General features: G+C 45.6%; 1 protein-coding gene across 1 annotated transcript in view; it reads left to right on the top strand.

Annotated features, from left to right (window-relative positions):
• LOC129813126 (stAR-related lipid transfer protein 9-like) overlaps positions 1-21238 on the top strand; it is an 85472-nt gene that overhangs the window by 35215 nt on the left and 29019 nt on the right. The window contains exons 4-9 of the mRNA XM_055865326.1: positions 10502-10618; positions 10879-10911; positions 11002-11063; positions 13306-13418; positions 20250-20392; positions 21064-21131. Coding sequence (XP_055721301.1) covers positions 10502-10618; positions 10879-10911; positions 11002-11063; positions 13306-13418; positions 20250-20392; positions 21064-21131 — 536 coding nt within the window. The remainder of the gene's footprint in view (positions 1-10501; positions 10619-10878; positions 10912-11001; positions 11064-13305; positions 13419-20249; positions 20393-21063; positions 21132-21238) is intronic.

Raw genomic sequence — 21238 nt, 5'->3', positions numbered from 1 at the left:
ATATGTCATGGTAAGAGCAGGTGTCTTTAATGTCTTCTACACTCAATGTATATTTGTAATCCGGACTCTGGTCCGGAAGCGAATTTCGAGCAATCCTATCCGTTTTTTACTGTGTATTTAAATACTGTATTTCAAATATACACTACATGCTCAAAGTATGTGGAAACCCCTGGATTTGGCTATTCCAGCCACACCCATTGCTGGGGTGTATAAAAGCAAGCACACCGCCATGCAATCTCCATAGACAAACATTGGGAGTAGAATGGCGTTACTGAAGAGCTCAGTGACTTTCAATGTGGCACCGTCATAGGATGACACCTTTTCAACAAGTCAGTTCGCCAAATGCCTGCCCTGCTAGAGCTGCCCCGGTCAACTGTAAGTGCTGTTATTGGGAAGTGGAAACATCTAGGAACAATGGCTCAGCCGGGAAGTGGTAGACCACACAAACTCACAGAACGCGACCGCCGAGTTCTGAAGCACGTAGAGCATAAACTTGTCTGTCCTCCGCTGCAACACTCACTACTGAGTTTCAAACTGCCTCTTGAAGCAATGTCAGCACAAGAACTGTTCGCCGGGAGCTTCATGAAATGTTTTTCCAGGGCCGAGCAGCCGCACACAAGCCTAAGATCACCATGCGCCAGGAGTGGGCAAACTTTTTGGCTCGAGGACCACATTGGGATTTTGAAATTCAACGGAGGGCCGCATTTTTTGGGGGACCAATTGTTTGTTAAAATAAATTTGCGGGGACCTCCCGAGTGTCGCAGCGGTCTAAGGTACTGCATCGCAGTGCTTGAGGCGTCACTACAGACACGTGTTCAATCCCAGGCTGTGTTACATAATTGGCCCAGCGTTGTCCGGGTTAGGGGAGAGTTTGGCTGGCAGAGTTGTCCCATCGCGCACTAGCGTCTCCTGTGGCAGGCCGGGCGTAGTGCTTGCCTGGTGCACGGTGTTTCCTCCGACACATTGGTGTGGCTGGCTTCCGGATTGGATGTGCATTGTGTCAAGAAGCAGTGCGGCTAGGTTGGGTTGTGTTTCGGAGGACGCACGGCTCTCGACCTTCGCCCCGCCCGAGTCCGTACAGGGGTTGCAGTGATGGGACAAGGCTAACTACCAATTGGATACCACGAAATTGGGGAGAAAAAAGGGCAATTAAAAAATATATATATTTGTATTATTTTTCACCCCTGTCTCACGGGCCGGATTGAAGTGCCCGGCGGGCCGTTCTTTGCCCCCCTTGCCATGCACAATGCCAAGCGTCGGCTGGAGAGGTGTAAAGCTCGCCTCCATTGGACTCTGAAGCAGTGGAAATGTGTTCTCAGGAGGGATGGATCACAGTTCACCATCTGGCTGTTCGACAGACGCTACCTGCCCAAATGCATAGTGCTAACTGTAAAGTTTGGTGGGGGTGCAATAATGACATAGGGAAGTCTTTTATTTTATTTTTTTTAATTGATTTTTTTTATCCCATTTTCTCCCCAATTTTCGTGGTATCCAATCGCTAGTAATTACTACCTTGTCTCATCGCTACAACTCCCGTACGGGCTCGGGAGAGACGAAGGTCGAAAGCCATGCGTCCTCCGAAGCACAACCCAACCAGCCGTACTGCTTCTTAACACAGCGCGCCTCCAACCCGGAAGCCAGCCGCACCAATGTGTCGGAGGAAACACCGTGTACCTGGCCCCCTTGGCTGGCGCGCACTGCGCCCGGCCCGCCACAGGAGTCGCTGGAGCGCGATGAGACAAGGATATCCCTACCGGCCAAACCCTCCCTACCCCGGACGACACTATGCCAATTGTGCGTCGCCCCACGGACCTCCCGGTCGCGGCCGGCTGCGACAGAGCCTGGGCGCGAACCCAGAGACTCTGGTGGCGCAGTTAGCACTGCGATGCAGTGCCCTAGACCACTGCGCCACCCGGGAGGCCCTGACATAGGGAAGTCTTAAGGCTACCACATACAATGAAATTGGTTCTCTAGATTGGTGTGGAAGAACTTGACTGGCCTGCACAGAGCCCTGACCTCAACCCCAACGAACACCTTTAGGATGAATTGGAACACCGACTGTGAGCCCAGCCTAATCGCCCAACATCAGTGCCCGACCTCACTAATGCTTTTGTGGCTGAATAGAAACAAGTCCCTGCAGCAATGTTCCAACATCTAGTGGATAGCCTTCCCAGAAGACTGGAGGGTGTTATAACACCAAAGGGGGGACCATATTAATGCCCATGATTTTAGAATGAGATGTTCAACGAGCAGGTGTCCACATACTCTTGCCATTTTGGCCATGTAGTGTAGCTCATTGTAATATTTTTACTACTTTACATTGCATTTTAGTTACACTGTTTATACACACTGCATATTTATAACCTGGATTCTTAACATAGACATATTTATGGACTTGTTTTACTGCATTGTTAGGAGCTAGTTACATAAGCATTTTTCTGAACCCGCTATAACACCTGAAACTAAACTGTATTCACAACCAATAAACAAATAGATTTTTACTTTACTTTTCCTAAATGCAGTTTTACCCAACCAATGCCCACTGTTAGCCCAAGGACCCCATGCTATATGAGATAGTGTGTAGTAGTAGGGAAGTGAATTTAAGGGTCTGTTTTTCGGCTTTGGTGGTTTCTTAGAAGAACACTCGCCTTGGCTGGCCTTCAACTGACGTCATAACACACACACAAATACAGAGTTTTCCAGTCAAGGGCTTGTGTAGAGTTGAGCAGGCCACATGAAAACAGACCCAGCCACTGAAGTCAGACAACCACTGCCATGGATTTGTAGACTGAGAACCATTACAGCTGCCTGCCTGCCTGCCTCCATCTCCCCATCGCTCTCTCTCTCCCTTCACCTCTCTATTTCTCTCTCCCTCTTCTCCCCATCGCTCTCTCTCCATCTCTCTCTTTCTCTCTCCCTCTCTCTCTTTCTTCTTCCTATCGCTCTCTTTCTCCTTCTCCCTCTTAGTTTTTCCTCTCCATTGACAGGCTCCAGGCTTACAATCTAAAGAGTATCCCAGTTCCAAAACAAGATCTTATAACCAGCAGTTATCCAGAGAGAGAGAGATTAATTACTTAATTAATTCATCCTGGGTTGGCTCGCTCCACGGCTGACCTCTGCTTGGACTGACCCACTTCTGGAGTGGACACTCTTCCACCCCCCCACACACACACCAACTGGACATCCTTCTTCATCCCCCTCTTTTCTCCTCCTTCTTCCTCCCCTTCCTCGTCCTACCTCGGGATTCCTCATCTTTTCTCCTCCTTCTTCGTGTTTCTCCCCCCCTCCCGCTTTCTCGTCTTTCCATGTTCTTCTTCCCCTTCCCCCTTCCCTCTCCTTCCTCGTCCTTCCTCATCCTTCCTTCTCCTTTCTCTTTCTTCCTAACCCTTCCTCCTCCTTCCTCCTCCTTTCTCCTCCTTCCTCATCCTTCCTTCCCACACTCCTTCCTCGTCCTTCCTCCTCCTTTCTCCCCCTTCCTCGTCCTTCCTACCCCTTCTTCCTCCTTCCTCCTTCCTCATCCGTCATACCCCTTCGTCCTCCTTCCTACCCCTTCCTCCTCCTTCCTCATCCTTCCTTCCTTCCTTCCATCGTCCCTCCTACCCCTTCCTCATTACCACTACCCCCACTTCATTACCACCTTCCCCACTTCATTACCACTACCCCCACTTCATTACCACTACCCCCACTTCATTACCACTACCCCCACTTCATTACCACTACCCCCACTTCATTACCACTACCCCCACTTCATTACCACCTTCCCCACTTCATTACCACTACCCCCACCTCATTACCACTACCCCCACTTCATTACCACCTTCCCCACTTCATTACCACTACCCCCACTTCATCACCACTACCCCCACTTCATTACCACTACCCCCACTTCATTACCACTACCCCCACTTCATTACCACTACCCCCACCTCATTACCACTACCCCCACTTCATTACCACTAACCCACTTCATTACCACTTTCCCCACTTCATTACCACCTTCCCCACTTCATTACCACTACCCCCACTTCATTACCACTACCCCCACTTCATCACCACTACCCCCACTTCATTACCACTACCCCCACTTCATTACCACCACCTCCACTTCATTACCACCATCCCCACTTCATTACCACCTTCCCCACTTCATTACCACTACCCCCACCTCATTACCACTACCCCCACTTCATTACCACTACCCCCACTTCATTACCACTACCCCCACTTCATTACCACCTTCCCCACTTCATTACCACTACCCCCACTTCATTACCACTACCCCATCTTCATTACCACTACCCCCACTTCATTACCACTAACCCACTTCATTACCACCTTCCCCACTTCATTACCACTACCCCCACTTCATTACCACTACACCCACCTCATTACCACCTTCCCCACTTCATTACCACTACACCCACTTCATTACCACCTTCCCCACTTCATTACCACTATCCCCACTTCATTACCACTACCCCCACTTCATTACCACTACCCCCACTTCATTACCACTACCCCCACTTCATTACCACTACCCCCACCTCATTACCACTACCCCCACCTCATTACCACTACCCCCACTTCATTACCACTACCCCCACTTCATTACCACTACCCCCACTTCATTAACACCTTCCCCACTTCATTACCACTACCCCCACTTCATTACCACTACCCCCCACTTCATCACCACTACCCCCCACTTCATCACCACTACCCCCACTTCATCACCACTACCCCCACTTCATCACCACTACCCCCACTTCATTACCACTACCTCCACTTCATTACCACTACCCCCACTTCATTACCACTACCTCCACTTCATTACAACTACCCCCACTTCATTACCACTACCTCCACTTCATTACCACTACCCCCACTTCATTACCACTACCTCCACTTCATTACCACTACCCCCACTTCATTACCACTACCCCCACTTCATTACCACTACCCCTACTTCATTACCACTACCCCCACTTCATTACCACTACCCCCACTTCATTACCACTACCCCCACCGCATTACCACTACCCCACTTCATTACCACTACCCCCACTTCATTACCACCTTCCCCACTTCATTACCACCTTCCCCACTTCATCACCACTACCCCCACTTCATTACCACTACCCCCACTTCATTACCACTACCCCACTTCATTACCACTACCCCCACTTCATTACCACTACCCCCACTTCATCACCACTACCCCCACTTCATCACCACTACCCCCACTTCATTACCACTACCTCCACTTCATTACTACTACCCCCACTTCATTACCACTACCCCCACTTCATTACCACTACCTCCACTTCATTACCACTACCCCCACTTCATTACCACTACCTCCACTTCATTACCACTACCCCCACTTCATTACCACTACCTCCACTTCATTACCACTACCCCCACTTCATTACCACTACCCCCACTTCATTACCACTACCCCCACTTCATCACCACTACCCCCACTTCATCACCACTACCCCCACTTCATTACCACTACCTCCACTTCATTACCACTACCCCCACTTCATTACCACTACCTCCACTTCATTACAACTACCCCCACTTCATTACCACTACCTCCACTTCATTACCACTACCCCCACTTCATTACCACTACCTCCACTTCATTACCACTACCCCCACTTCATTACCACTACCCCCACTTCATTACCACTACCCCTACTTCATTACCACTACCCCCACTTCATTACCACTACCCCCACTTCATCACCACTACCCCCACTTCATCACCACTACCCCCACTTCATTACCACTACCTCCACTTCATTACTACTACCCCCACTTCATTACAACTACCCCCACTTCATTACCACTACCTCCACTTCATTACCACTACCTCCACTTCATTACAACTACCCCCACTTCATTACCACTACCCCCACTTCATTACCACTACCTCCACTTCATTACCACTACCCCCACTTCATTACCACTACCTCCACTTCATTACCACTACCCCCACTTCATTACCACTACCCCCACTTCATTACCACTACCCCCACTTCATTACCACTACCCCACTTCATTACCACCTTCCCCACTTCATGAGAGAAACTGTGCCTGGGTGTTTTATTTTTTTAACCAGGCAAGTCAGTTAAGAACAAATTCTTATTTTACAATGACGGCCTACCAAAGCCAAACCCTAACCCGAACGACGCTGGGCCAATTGTGCGCCACCCTATGGGTCTCCCAATCACGGCCGGTTGTGATTCAGCTCAGGATCAAACCAGGGTCTGTAGTGAAACCAGTGCTCGAGCTGTAGTGACACCTCTAGCACTGAGATGCAGTGCTTTATGCCGCTGCTCCACTCGGCAGCCCTTGGCTGTCTCCCTGTTCTCCCTTCAGGGACTGGTTACCTGCCTGTCAAGGACAGATGTCAGGCAGATCCACCCGCAGTGCCCACCTGCTCTCTATGCCACAGGCCAGGACTTAGAGATCACCCGTATCCTACCTAACTAATCAACAAAACTTTTTGAGTCTCCTAAATGTACATATTGTGATGAATTGTACTTGTGATTTCAATGTAAATAGTTTATTGTGTGTGTAGTGTAATATCATGTATTTCAGTGACCTTGACTGACATGTGGATATTAGAACGTGAACCTTTTACTACATGGTGACGTAGATCACATATGTCAGAGTCAAGGCCCGCGGGCCGCATCCGGCCCGCGAGAAGGTTTTTTACGGCCCCTGGGATGATCTTGATTTATTATTAGAACCGGCCCGCAGACCGCAGCAAGCCGGCAGCCCGCAGATCTTTTACACGCACCAATACTACATTTCCCACAATGCAACGGTGACGCACCGAGCAGTAGGCTGACGACATTATGAAACGAAACACGCGGACAAAAACAAGAATATGGACATGGAACAAAGGCTACAAAAGGCAGAGGAATTAAAACGAGGCCTCAAATCTCGACAGGCTCTGTTCAAAAAAGCCAAATCACAAGGCCAGGCTGCTGTCAAGGCCAGTTTTATTTTGGCAGAAGAGATCGCTAAATCAGCCCGGCCATTTACGGAGGGGGATTTCATCAAAAACTGCATGATTAAAGTTTGTGACGAAGTTTGCCCAGAAAAAAGGCAACTCTTTTTAAATGTGAGTCTGAGCAGAAACACCATTGCCGAGAGAGTAGACCAGTTGTCCATCAATCTAAAAGAGCAGCTTGTGAAAAAGGGAAAAGATTTCATTGCATATTCCTTGGCTGTGGATGAGAGCACCGACATTTCTGACATTGCCCAGTTGTCAATTTTCATCCGCGGAGTGGACTCCAGCCTAAGCGTGACAGAGGAGTTTTTGGCTTTACGTCCTATGCATGGCACAACTACGGGGCATGATTTGTATGAAGAGGTGTCAAGATGTGTAAATGAGATGGAGCTGCCTTGGGAAAAACTCGTGGGTTTGACAACCGACGGAGCACCTGCGATGTGTGGACACAGGAGCGGACTGGTGGCGAAGATACGGGAAAAGATGCAAGAGGAAAACGCGACAGGTGAGCTGACAGCTTATCATTGTATCATACACCAGGAAGCGTTGTGCGGTAAAGCCTTGAAAATGGAGCATGTAATGAGCATCATCACGCGCACAGTTAACTTTATCAGAGCCAAAGGTTTGAATCACCGCCAGTTCAAGGCATTTCTGACGGAGTTAGAAACGGAGCATGGTGATTTGCCTTATCACACAGAGGTGCGATGGCTAAGCCAGGGAAAGGTGCTTCAAAGATGTTTCGAGCTTCGTGAGGAGATTTGTCTGTTCTTGGACAGCAAAGGGAAAGACACAACACAACTCCGAGACGAAATGTTTCTGTGTGAAATGGCTTTTCTGTGTGACATTACGAGTCATCTGAATGCAATGAACTTGCAGCTGCAGGGTCGGGATCATGTCATCTCTGATATGTACAGTACAGTGAAGGCATTTAAAACCAAACTGACTCTGTGGGAGACGCAGATGCGGAAAGAAAATTTGAGCCACTTTCCCAGCTGCCAGACCATGAAAGAGAAGCTCTCTACCAGTGCGTTCCCGAACGCACAGTTGGCTGATAAAATAGGTATGCTTGCCGCTGACTTTCGACGCCGATTTGCTGACTTTGAAGCACAAAAAAGCAGGTTGGAACTGCTCGGTAACCCATTTGCTGTTGACGTGGAAAGCTCATAACCAAACCTCCAAATGGAGTTGATTGACCTCCAATGCAATGATGCACTGAGGGCAAAATATGCGGCAGTGGGTGCTGCGGAGTTCGCCCGTTTCCTCCCCGACACAATGCCCCAGCTGCGCATCCAGGCTGCTCAAACGTTGTCTATGTTTGGCAGCACATACCTGTGTGAACAACTGTTTTCTTTGATGAACCTGAACAAAACATCACACAGAAGTCGACTTACTGCTGAACACCTCCACTCAATTCTGAGGATTTCCTCAGCTCAGAGCCTTACCCCGAACATTGATGAACTTGTGGAAAAGATGGGACACCACCAAGTATCACCCTCAACCTCAAACAAGTGAACATTACTGTGCAATCACATATTTAGAGTTTTTACTCAGTTCAAGTTTAAAAGTTAAAGTTTAATATTTGTTTTCACTGCATGTTACTTCTCCTTAAACAAAGTGTTGTTTTTGATTAATAGATTTTTGCACTTTATTTTATTGTATTTCAATCCAATTATATTTTAAAAATATTTCAGTTGAGTGGATGATAGAAAATTGCTATTATTGTTTTTTTCTTTGAAGTAAATTTAGCCCACTTTTGCTAAAATAGAAAATATAGGCTACTGATGGTGCCTTGAATACCGGTTTCTTTCATTTAATGTTCATGTTATGGGGATTTTTATATAAAGGAAATTTGTCTTTTGTGTCTGTTGAAAATTAAAGATTACTGACAGAGCCATAAGAAAATATTGCTTTATTTATCTGATCATATTGGAATATATTTGTTAGGTTTTCAGTAGGTTCAATTAGGTTCACTAGACTATATGCGTCATTTAAAACTTTTTCAATGAACATTCGAACAGTCCGGCCCTCGGCTTGTAGCTAAATTTTTTATTTGGCCCTCCGTCCATTTGACTTTGACACCCCTGACGTAGATAGACTGTTACTGCCATTAGGATTTGCCTGTTAACATGTGGACATGTCTTAGCTGTATTATGGTTGTTTATGTTATGGCATGTGGTCAATGGCAGTTAGATAAGACATAGATAAGACTGGTACTAGCCGAGCTGGTCTCCATGTTCACTGACTGACTGACTGTCTGACTGACTGACTACACATCTCTGGTCAATATTAACCCTCTTAGCTGGCGGGAGAAACTTTGACGTTGTTGATTTGACCTTGTTGATTATTAACACAAAGTTCACACAAAAGGGCCTCATTGTCACTAAAACTGACCTCCTTACCTTTTGGTTATCATGTATTGCTTATTAATTTGGCTTTACGTGGTCAAAAATATTTGAGGGCTATATCAAACCATAACACCTTCCCTGGATTGGTGTAGATGTAACCGGTGTGAAATGGCTAGCTAGTTAGCGGGGTGCGTGCTAATAGCGTTTCAATCGGTGAGGTCACTCGCTCTGAGACCTTGAAGTAGTTGTTCCCCTTGCTCTGCAAGGGCCGCAGCTTTTGTGGAGCGATGGGTAACGATGCTTCGTGGGAGGCAGTTGTTAATGTGTGCAGAGGGTCCCTGGTTTGAGCCCAGGTAAGGGCGAAGAGAGGGACGGAAGCAAAACTGTTACATAGATTTGAGGGCTATATCCAACCATAACACCTTCCCTGGGTTGGTGTGACCTATTCTTCTGTTGGTCATTAGGTTGGCTGAGAGCCTCTACAGGAGAGGAGGAACAATGTTTGATCCTGTGTGATACTGGCTCTGGATCAGGTTCCTGCTGCTGTTGGTGTGTTTACCTGGGCCTAGCCCGGGACCTCCTGGGCTGCTGGGTGCCATGCATATCCGTAGTCCTGGGGCCTGGGCGGCGGGTACTTCTCCAACCCCCTGATCTCTCCCTGGCCGAGGGGAGGAAGGAAAACAATGCGTCCAGACTGGCTATGTGTCTACATGTATGGGACCTTCTCAGGATCTCTGCACAATCAGATCCTTCTCCTTAGGGAGGTTTATTTTTCTGCCCAACAACTAGCTTTCAAATCGCCCACCGTTCCGGCCCTGCCACCCTGCCTCCGGCCCTGCCACCTGGGCTCCCGCCCTGCCACCCGGCCTCCCGTCCTGCCACCCGGCCTCCCGTCCTGCCTCCCATCCTGCCTCCCGTCCTGCCACCCGGCCTCCCGTCCTGCCACCCGGCCTCCCGTCCTGCCGTCCTGCTAACTGCTCTCGCCCATGCCCTCGCCTTCTAACTGTAGCCCTTAAACATAGAACTTAATAAACACTGCCTGTCGTTGTGTTGTTGTGACCCAACACTATGCCGTCTTTACTATATAGTAGTTGAGACTGTTTGTTTGGGTTTGTGTGCTCTCCTGTAGGTGTTCCAGGACCTGGGAGTGACGGTGCTGGCCGGGGCGTCAGAGGGCTACAACGTCTGTCTGTTTGCCTACGGGCAGACTGGCACTGGCAAGACCTACACCATGATGGGCACACTGGTGAGGAGGGGAGGGGATTATAACTATCATATGGTAACACTTGCAGGCATAATGCATTATGATGCAGTTATATTGTGTTGTAAGGAAAGCGTTATCTATCATATCATCTGGAACATGGCTGTTGGCATTCTCCGCTCTGCTATATGTGTTGAAAGAAGACACAGTGTCAATAGAGTTAATGACGCTTCTCTTTACCTCCCTCCCTCACTCCCTCCTCCTCCTCCTCCTCCTCCTCCTCCTCCTCCTCCTCCTCCTCTCAGGACTCCATGGGCCTGACCCCCAGGATTTGTCAGGTAAGGAAGTGGTCCTATAATTCAGTCTACAGGGTCCTGGTGAGGTAGTGTCCTGGTTAATGACCAGTTCTACCTGTCTGGTCTCTACAGGGCCTGTTCAAATCTGATGACACATTCCCTGAAGGACACAACTCCAGCAGGGTTGAGATCAGGTAAGAGGGGTCTGTGTGTTTGAGGTAAGAGGGGTCTGTGTGTTTGAGGTAAGAGGGAACATTGTGTTTGAGGTAAGAGGGGTCTGTGTGTTTGAGGTAAGAGGGAACATTGTGTTTGAGGTAAGAGGGGTCTGTGTGTTTGAGGTAAGAGGGAACATTGTGTTTGAGGTAAGAGGGGTCTGTGTGCTTGAGGTAAGAGGGAACATTGTGTTTGAGGTAAGAGGGAACATTGTGTTTGAGGTAAGAGGGAACATTGTGTTTGAGGTAAGAGGGAACATTGTGTTTGAGGTAAGAGGGAACATTGTGTTTGAAGTAAGAGGAACATTATGTTTGAGGTAAGAGGGAACATTGTGTTTGAGGTAAGAGGGAACATTGTGTTTGAGGTAAGAGGGGTCTGTGTGTTTGAGGTAAGAGGGAACATTGTGTTTGAGGTAAGAGGGGTCTGTGTGTTTGAGGTAAGAGGGAACATTGTGTTTGAGGTAAGAGGGGTCTGTGTGTTTGAGGTAAGAGGGAACATTGTGTTTGAGGTAAGAGGGGTCTGTGTGTTTGAGGTAAGAGGGAACATTGTGTTTGAGGTAAGAGGGAACATTGTGTTTGAGGTAAGAGGGAACATTGTGTTTGAAGTAAGAGGAACATTGTGTTTGAGGTAAGAGGGAACATTGTGTTTGAGGTAAGAGGGAACATTGTGTTTGAGGTAAGAGGGAACATTGTGTTTGAGGTAAGAGGGAACATTGTGTTTGAGGTAAGAGGGAACATTGTGTTTGAAGTAAGAGGGAACATTGTGTTTGAGGTAAGAGGCACATTGTGTTTGAGGTAAGAGGCAACATTGTGTTTCAGGTAAGAGGCACATTGTGTTTGAGGTAAGAGGCACATTGTGTTTGAGGTAAGAGCGAACATTGTGTTTGAGGTAAGAGGAACATTCAGTTTGAGGTAAGAGGGAACATTGTGTTTGAGGTAAGAGGAACATTGTGTTTGAGGTAAGAGGCACATTGTGTTTGAGGTAAGAGGGAACATTGTGTTTGAGGTAAGAGGGAACATTGTGTTTGAGGTAAGAGGGAACATTGTGTTTGAGGTAAGAGGGAACATTGTGTTTGAGGTAAGAGGGAACATTGTGTTTGAGGTAAGAGGGAACATTGTGTTTGAGGTAAGAGGGAACATTGTGTTTGAGGTAAGAGGGAACATTGTGTTTGAGGTAAGAGGGAACATTGTGTTTGAGGTAAGAGGGAACATTGTGTTTGAGGTAAGAGGGAACATTGTGTTTGAAGTAAGAGGAACATTGTGTTTGAGGTGAGAGGGAACATTGTGTTTGAAGTAAGAGGAACATTGTGTTTGAGGTAAGAGGCACATTGTGTTTGAGGTAAGAGCGAACATTGTGTTTGAGGTAAGAGGAACATTCAGTTTGAGGTAAGAGGGAACATTGTGTTTGAGGTAAGAGGAACATTGTGTTTGAGGTAAGATGGAACATTGTGTTCGAGGTAAGAGGAACATTGTGTTTGAGGTAAGAGGGAACATTGTGTTTGAGGTAAGAGGGAACATTGTGTTTGAGATAAGAGGGAACATTGTGTTTGAGGTAAGAGGGAACATTGTGTTTGAGGTAAGAGGGAACATTGTGTTTGAGGTAAGAGGGAACATTGTGTTTGAGGTAAGAGGAACATTGTGTTTGAGGTAAGATGGAACATTGTGTTCGAGGTAAGAGGGAACATTGTGTTTGAGGTAAGAGGGAACATTGTGTTTGAGATAAGAGGGAACATTGTGTTTGAGGTAAGAGGGAACATTGTGTTTGAGGTAAGAGGGAACATTGTGTTTGAGGTAAGAGGGAACATTGTGTTTGAGGTAAGAGGGAACATTGTGTTTGAGGTAAGAGGGAACATTGTGTTTGAGGTAAGAGGGAACATTGTGTTTGAGGTAAGAGGGAACATTGTGTTTGAGGTAAGAGGGAACATTGTGTTTGAGGTAAGAGGGAACATTGTGTTTGAGGTAAGAGGGAACATTGTGTTTGAGGTAAGAGGGAATATTGTGTTTGAGATAAGAGGGAACATTGTGTTTGAGATAAGAGGGAACATTGTGTTTGAGGTAAGAGGGAATATTGTGTTTGAGATAAGAGGAACATTGTGTTTGAGGTAAGAGGAACATTGTTTTGAGGTAAGAGGAACATTGTTTTGAGGTAAGAGGAACATTGTTTTGAGTGATGGTCTGACTCTGACTATCAGTGAGTGTATTATTTACTATTCTTCACCTGCAGTTTCCTGGAGATCTATAATGAGCGTGTTCGTGACCTGCTGCGAGGCAGAGAGCAGAAGAAGAAACCCTCCCTACGGGTTAGGGAGCATCCTGAGAAAGGACCCTATGTACAAGGTGAAGGGCAGAACAAGTGTCTACTAACTAGTGTGTACTACACTAAGCAGCAGTGGATGGGGTGGATGTGTTACATGGCAATACCCCCCTCAAGCCCAAATTTACACCACTCCAATGTTTGGGGAGCAGTGCATTAGTGCAGACTTCAGGAGGAAGGTATAGAATTGGGATGCAGAATAGGACTCCCTCCCTCACTCACCAACCCAGTAGAGATGCTGTAGCTGAGGTGAGCAGTAGTAATGTTGTTTAGGTGAGGTGAGCAGTAGTTAGATCTCCCACAACAACTTAGTAGAGATGTTGTTTAGGTGAGCAGTAGTTAGATCTCCCACAACAACTGAGTAGTAATGTTGTTTAGGTGTGGTGAGCAGTAGTTAGATCTCCCACAACAACTTAGTAGAGATGTTGTTTAGGTGAGCAGTAGTTAGATCTCCCACAACAACTGAGTAGTAATGTTGTTTAGGTGTGGTGAGCAGTAGTTAGATCTCCCACAACAACTCAGTAGAGATGTTGTTTAGGTGAGGTGAGCAGTAGTTAGATCTCCCACAACAACTCAGTAGTAATGTTGTTTTGGTGTGGTGAGCAGTAGTTAGATCTCCCACAACAACTCAGTAGTAATGTTGTTTAGGTGAGCAGTAGTTAGATCTCCCACAACAACTCAGTAGAGATGTTGTTTAGGTGAGGTGAGCAGTAGTTAGATCTCCCACAACAACTCAGTAGTAATGTTGTTTAGGTGTGGTGAGCAGTAGTTAGATCTCCCACAACAACTCAGTAGTAATGTTGTTTAGGTGAGGTGAGCAGTAGTTAGATCTCCCACAACATCTTAGTAGAGATGTTGTTTAGGTGAGCAGTAGTTAGATCTCCCACAACAACTCAGTAGTAATGTTGTTTAGGTGAGGTGAGCAGTAGTTAGATCTCCCACAACAACTGAGTAGTAATGTTGTTTAGGTGTGGTGAGCAGTAGTTAGATCTCCCACAACAACTCAGTAGAGATGTTGTTTAGGTGTAGTGAGCAGTAGTTAGATCTCCCACAACAACTCAGTACAGATGTTGTTTAGATATGGTGAGCAGTAGTTAGATCTCCCACAACAACTCAGTAGAGATGTTGTTTAGGTGAGCAGTAGTTAGATCTCCCACAACAACTCAGTAGAGATGTTGTTTATGTGAGCAGTAGTTAGATCTCCCACAACAACTCAGTAGAGATGTTGTTTAGGTGTGGTGAGCAGTAGTTAGATCTCCCACAACAACTCAGTAGTAATGTTGTTTAGGTGTGGTGAGCAGTAGTTAGATCTCCCACAACATCTTAGTAGAGATGTTGTTTAGGTGAGCAGTAGTTAGATCTCCCACAACAACTCAGTAGTAATGTTGTTTAGGTGAGGTGAGCAGTAGTTAGATCTCCCACAACAACTCAGTAGTAATGTTGTTTAGGTGAGGTGAGCAGTAGTTAGATCTCCCACAACAACTCAGTAGAGATGTTGTTTAGGTGAGCAGTAGTTAGATCTCCCACAACAACTCAGTAGAGATGTTGTTTAGGTGAGCAGTAGTTAGATCTCCCACAACAACTCAGTAGAGATGTTGTTTAGGTGTGGTGAGCAGTAGTTAGATCTCCCACAACAACTCAGTAGAGATGTTGTTTAGGTGAGCAGTAGTTATATCTCCCACAACAACTCAGTAGAGATGTTGTTTAGGTGTGGTGAGCAGTAGTTAGATCTCCCACAACAACTCAGTAGAGATGTTGTTTAGGTGAGCAGTAGTTATATCTCCCACAACAACTCAGTAGAGATGTTGTTTAGGTGAGCAGTAGTTAGATCTCCCACAACAACTCAGTAGAGATGTTGTTTAGGTGTGGTTGTGTGTTGTTGTGGTCCTTGTATTCTGTCTGTTTGTCTGGGTTCCGGACTCCATTTTGAATACAGAGTGGCAATCCTGGCTTGAACCCAGGCTCTGCACTTTCCACTCTCTTTTTACCTCTCCCTCTCTTCCCCTCTTCCTTTATCATATCATGCTCTGTGTCTCTCCCTCATCTCTCTGTCTCTGTCTCTGTCTTTCTCCATCATCTCTCTCTCTTCCTCATCACTCTCACTCTCTCTCTCAATTTTCAATTCAATTTGCTTTATTGCCATGACGTAACAATGTACATATTGCCAAAGCTTACTTTGGATATTTACAATATTAAAATAAGAAGAATCAAAATTGTAAAAATAACCAAGTGTCAAAATAACAATGCATTGAACAGTAACAATAAGCATACAGTAGAGTACATGTGCAGGTTGATTGGTCTGTCAGACACTGTCCCTCAACTTATGGCAGGCAGCAATGTAGTGCGCTGCCAACCCACAGCTCTCTGCGTCCTCCCCCAACAGGACGGGTAGCCTACTCTCATCAGAGAGGTCTTTGAAACCTTGAATAAGGGTTTCAAATTTGGGGAAATGACACTCTAATTGTTTTATTTTTACATTTTGTCAGGAAATGCAGCTCCGTCTCAGGTTCTGCTGTTGTGCAGTGGTTGCACAGCCTTTCCTCTACAGCAGGGGTGTCAAAGTCAAATGGACGGAGGGCCAAATAAAAAATTTAGCTACAAGCCGAGGGCCGGACTGTTCGAATGTTCATTGAAAAAGTTTTAAATGACGCATATAGTCTAGTGAACCTAATTGAACCTACTGAAAACCTAACAAATATATTCCAATATGATCAGATAAATAAAGCAATATTTTCTTATGGCTCTGTCAGTAATCTTTAATTTTCAACAGACACAAAAGACAAATTTCCTTTATATAAAAATCCCCATAACATGAACATTAAATGAAAGAAACCGGTATTCAAGGCACCATCAGTAGCCTATATTTTCTATTTTAGCAAAAGTGGGCTAAATTTACTTCAAAGAAAAAAACAATAATAGCAATTTTCTATCATCCACTCAACTGAAATATTTTTAAAATATAATTGGATTGAAATACAATAAAATAAAGTGCAAAAATCTATTAATCAAAAACAACACTTTGTTTAAGGAGAAGTAACATGCAGTGAAAACAAATATTAAACTTTAACTTTTAAACTTGAACTGAGTAAAAACTCTAAATATGTGATTGCACAGTAATGTTCACTTGTTTGAGGTTGAGGGTGATACTTGGTGGTGTCCCATCTTTTCCACAAGTTCATCAATGTTCGGGGTAAGGCTCTGAGCTGAGGAAATCCTCAGAATTGAGTGGAGGTGTTCAGCAGTAAGTCGACTTCTGTGTGATGTTTTGTTCAGGTTCATCAAAGAAAACAGTTGTTCACACAGGTATGTGCTGCCAAACATAGACAACGTTTGAGCAGCCTGGATGCGCAGCTGGGGCATTGTGTCGGGGAGGAAACGGGCGAACTCCGCAGCACCCACTGCCGCATATTTTGCCCTCAGTGCATCATTGCATTGGAGGTCAATCAACTCCATTTGGAGGTTTGGTTATGAGCTTTCCACGTCAACAGCAAATGGGTTACCGAGCAGTTCCAACCTGCTTTTTTGTGCTTCAAAGTCAGCAAATCGGCGTCGAAAGTCAGCGGCAAGCATACCTATTTTATCAGCCAACTGTGCGTTCGGGAACGCACTGGTAGAGAGCTTCTCTTTCATGGTCTGGCAGCTGGGAAAGTGGCTCAAATTTTCTTTCCGCATCTGCGTCTCCCACAGAGTCAGTTTGGTTTTAAATGCCTTCACTGTACTGTACATATCAGAGATGACATGATCCCGACCCTGCAGCTGCAAGTTCATTGCATTCAGATGACTCGTAATGTCACACAGAAAAGCCATTTCACACAGAAACATTTCGTCTCGGAGTTGTGTTGTGTCTTTCCCTTTGCTGTCCAAGAACAGACAAATCTCCTCACGAAGCTCGAAACATCTTTGAAGCACCTTTCCCTGGCTTAGCCATCGCACCTCTGTGTGATAAGGCAAATCACCATGCTCCGTTTCTAACTCCGTCAGAAATGCCTTGAACTGGCGGTGATTCAAACCTTTGGCTCTGATAAAGTTAACTGTGCGCGTGATGATGCTCATTACATGCTCCATTTTCAAGGCTTTACCGCACAACGCTTCCTGGTGTATGATACAATGATAAGCTGTCAGCTCACCTGTCGCGTTTTCCTCTTGCATCTTTTCCCGTATCTTCGCCACCAGTCCGCTCCTGTGTCCACACATCGCAGGTGCTCCGTCGGTTGTCAAACCCACGAGTTTTTCCCAAGGCAGCTCCATCTCATTTACACATCTTGACACCTCTTCATACAAATCATGCCCCGTAGTTGTGCCATGCATAGGACGTAAAGCCAAAAACTCCTCTGTCACGCTTAGGCTGGAGTCCACTCCGCGGATGAAAATTGACAACTGGGCAATGTCAGAAATGTCGGTGCTCTCATCCACAGCCAAGGAATATGCAATGAAATCTTTTCCCTTTTTCACAAGCTGCTCTTTTAGATTGATGGACAACTGGTCTACTCTCTCGGCAATGGTGTTTCTGCTCAGACTCACATTTAAAAAGAGTTGCCTTTTTTCTGGGCAAACTTCGTCACAAACTTTAATCATGCAGTTTTTGATGAAATCCCCCTCCGTAAATGGCCGGGCTGATTTAGCGATCTCTTCTGCCAAAATAAAACTGGCCTTGACAGCAGCCTGGCCTTGTGATTTGGCTTTTTTGAACAGAGCCTGTCGAGATTTGAGGCCTCGTTTTAATTCCTCTGCCTTTTGTAGCCTTTGTTCCATGTCCATATTCTTGTTTTTGTCCGCGTGTTTCGTTTCATAATGTCGTCAGCCTACTGCTCGGTGCGTCACCGTTGCATTGTGGGAAATGTAGTATTGGTGCGTGTAAAAGATCTGCGGGCTGCCGGCTTGCTGCGGTCTGCGGGCCGGTTCTAATAATAAATCAAGATCATCCCAGGGGCCGTAAAAAACCTTCTCGCGGGCCGGATGTGGCCCGCGGGCCTTGACTCTGACATATGTGCTCTACAGGGAGCCAGGTTTTCCTGTGTCTACCCTTCTCAATGGCAAGGCTGTGTTCACTGAGTCTGTACTTTGTCAAGGTTTCTCTAAGGTTTTGATCAGTAACCATGGTCAAATATTTATCCGCGGTGTACTGTCAATTTAGGGCAGATAGCACTGCATTTTGCTTTGTGTTTGGGTTTCCCAATGAGGAATGTAGTTTTGTTTTGACTGTGTTGTAATTTGTTTTATTCTGATTGATTGGATGTTCTGGTCCTGAGGCTTCAGTGTGTTAGTAGAACAGGTTTGTGAACTCAGCCCCAGGACCAGCTGGATGAGGGGACTCTTTTCTTTGCTCAGCTCCTGGCATTGCAGGGCTTGGTAATGATATGAGAGGGGGTCACTGTATTTTAGTTTCCAAAACTTAATTGCTTTTTTTTAGTTTTTATTATTACTGGATTTTGGCCTAATTCTGCCCTTCATGCATTGTTTGTAGTTTTCCTTTGGACATGTAGGAGAATCATACAGAAATCTGCATGCAGGGTTTCAATGGGGTGTTTGTCCCATTTGGTGAAATCTTATTTTGCAAGTGGACCCCACACCTCGCTGCCATAAAGTGCAATTCAATTAGTTTTAGCCAAATTTGAATAGGTATTTCAATTTTAATTGTTTTTTTAATGGCGTAGAATGCCCTGCGTGCTTTCTCTATCAGTTAATTCAGTGCCTCATTAAGGTGTCAAGTTGAGCTTATTTTTAAACCTAAGTAATTGTAGTGTGTGCAGTACTCCATATATGTTGTACCAATTTAGCACTTTGGTCTAATTCCCTGAGATCTGGATCTTCTCTGGAAAATCGTTATTTTAGGGCCCAGGTCTGGCAGTACTGCTGTAGCAGGTCCAGGCTCTGCTGTAGGCCATGTGCTGTGGGTGACAGCAGGCATAGGTCATCTGCGAAGAGTAGGCATTTAACCTCTGAATTGTGTAGACTAACACCAGGGGCTGAGGATTTTTCTAGAATTGTGGCCAATTCGTTGATGTAAATATTGAAGGGTGCAGGGCTCAGATTGCAGGCAAAGGCCCCATCCCTGGTTAAAGTATTCTGTTATATTCTTGCCAATTTTAATGCTGCACGTATTGCCAGTATACATTGATTTAATTATGTCATATGTTTTACCCCCTACACCACTTTCAATAACTTTGTAGAACAGTCCTGTATGCCAAATAAAATCAAATGCTTTTTGGAAGTCGATAAAGCAAGCGTATATTTTGGTATTATTTTGGCGGACATGTTTATCTATCAGGGTGTGTAGTGTGTAAATATGATCGGTCGTGTGATGTTTTGGTATAAATCCAATTAGACTTTTACTCAAGACATTGTGCTTATTAAGGAAGTTTAGAACTCTTACATTTATAATACTACAGAAAACCTTCCCCAGTTTACTGTTCACACAAATGCCTCTTTAATTGTTAGGGTCAAATTTGTCTCCATTCTTAAAGATTGGGGTTATGAATCCTTGATTCCAGATGTCAGGGAAATAACCTACACCCAGGATCAAATTTAACAGTTTTAATATAGCCAATTGTCATTTTGCACTAGTGAGTTTGAGCATCTCATTTAGGATGCCATCAGGTCTGCATGCTTTTTAAATTTGAGGGACGGAAGTTTCTTATAGAGCTCCTGGTCCGTAATTGGGGAGTCCAATGGATTTTGATTGTCCTTTATAGCTTTTTCAAATCCATTCAACTTCTTCCTTCTCCCTTTTTCTACTGACAAACCGGAATCCTGAGGCAACAGAACTTAGTTGCTCATCATTTACTAATCCCACACCACTGCCATCTCAACCAGGGTGGTTTAATTAAAGATTTGTCGGTCTGTCCTCTCCTCAGACCTGTCCCAGCATGTGGTGTCTGACTACAAGCAGGCGGTGGACCTATTGGAGGAGGGCATTGCCAACCGCATCACCGCGGCAACACACATCCATGACGCTAGCAGCAGATCCCATGCCATCTTCACTATCCAGTACACCCAGGTGAGGTCACAACCCAGTGTCAATCAAATCAAATCAAATGTATTTATATAGCCCTTCTTACATCAGCTGATGTCTCAAAGTGCTGTACAGAAACCCAGCCTAAAACCCCAAACAGCAAGCAATGCAGGTGTAGAAGCACGGTGGCTAGGAAAAACTCCCTAGAAAGGCCAAAACCTAGGAAGAAACCTAGAGAGGAACCAGGCTATGAGGGGTGGCCAGTCCTCTTATGGCTGTGCTGGGTGGAGATTATAACAGAACATGGCCAAGATGTTCAAATGTTCATAAATGACCAGCATGGTCAAATAATAATAATCACAGTAGTTATTGAGGGTGTAGCAAGTCAGCACCTCAGGAGTAAATGTCAGTTGGCTTTTCATAGCCGATCATTAAGAGTATCTCTACCGCTCCTGCGGTCTCTAGAGAGTTGAAAACAGCAGGTCTGTGACAGGTAGCACTTCCGGTGGACAGGTCAGGGTTCCATAGCCACAGGCAGAACAGTTGAAACTGGAACAGCAGCAAGGCCAGGTGGACTGGGGACAGCAAGGAGTCATCAATCCAGTCCCAGCACTTAGATTCACTCACCCAGGTCACGACCCTGCCAATTCACCAATCACAGTAGTTCTTACTGCAATTAAAGCATTGGAAAAGTATGTTGTTTTTGTCCCATATAGGCTATTCTGGAGAACAACCTTCCCTCAGAGATCGTAAGCAAGATCAACCTGGTAGACCTGGCTGGCAGGTGAGTTTGTTAAAGAGGTCGCCATGCTTATTCAGAATCAGAATCATCTTTATTCGCCAAGTACATACTCAGATTATTACTTGGTGATTTGGTGCTGCTAGTGATAG

This window comes from Salvelinus fontinalis, chromosome 16 (assembly GCF_029448725.1).
Source record: "Salvelinus fontinalis isolate EN_2023a chromosome 16, ASM2944872v1, whole genome shotgun sequence".
NCBI classification, from domain to species: domain Eukaryota; kingdom Metazoa; phylum Chordata; class Actinopteri; order Salmoniformes; family Salmonidae; genus Salvelinus; species Salvelinus fontinalis.
Note: the sequence above shows the minus strand (reverse complement) of the source record. Positions and strands in the feature narration are given on the sequence as shown.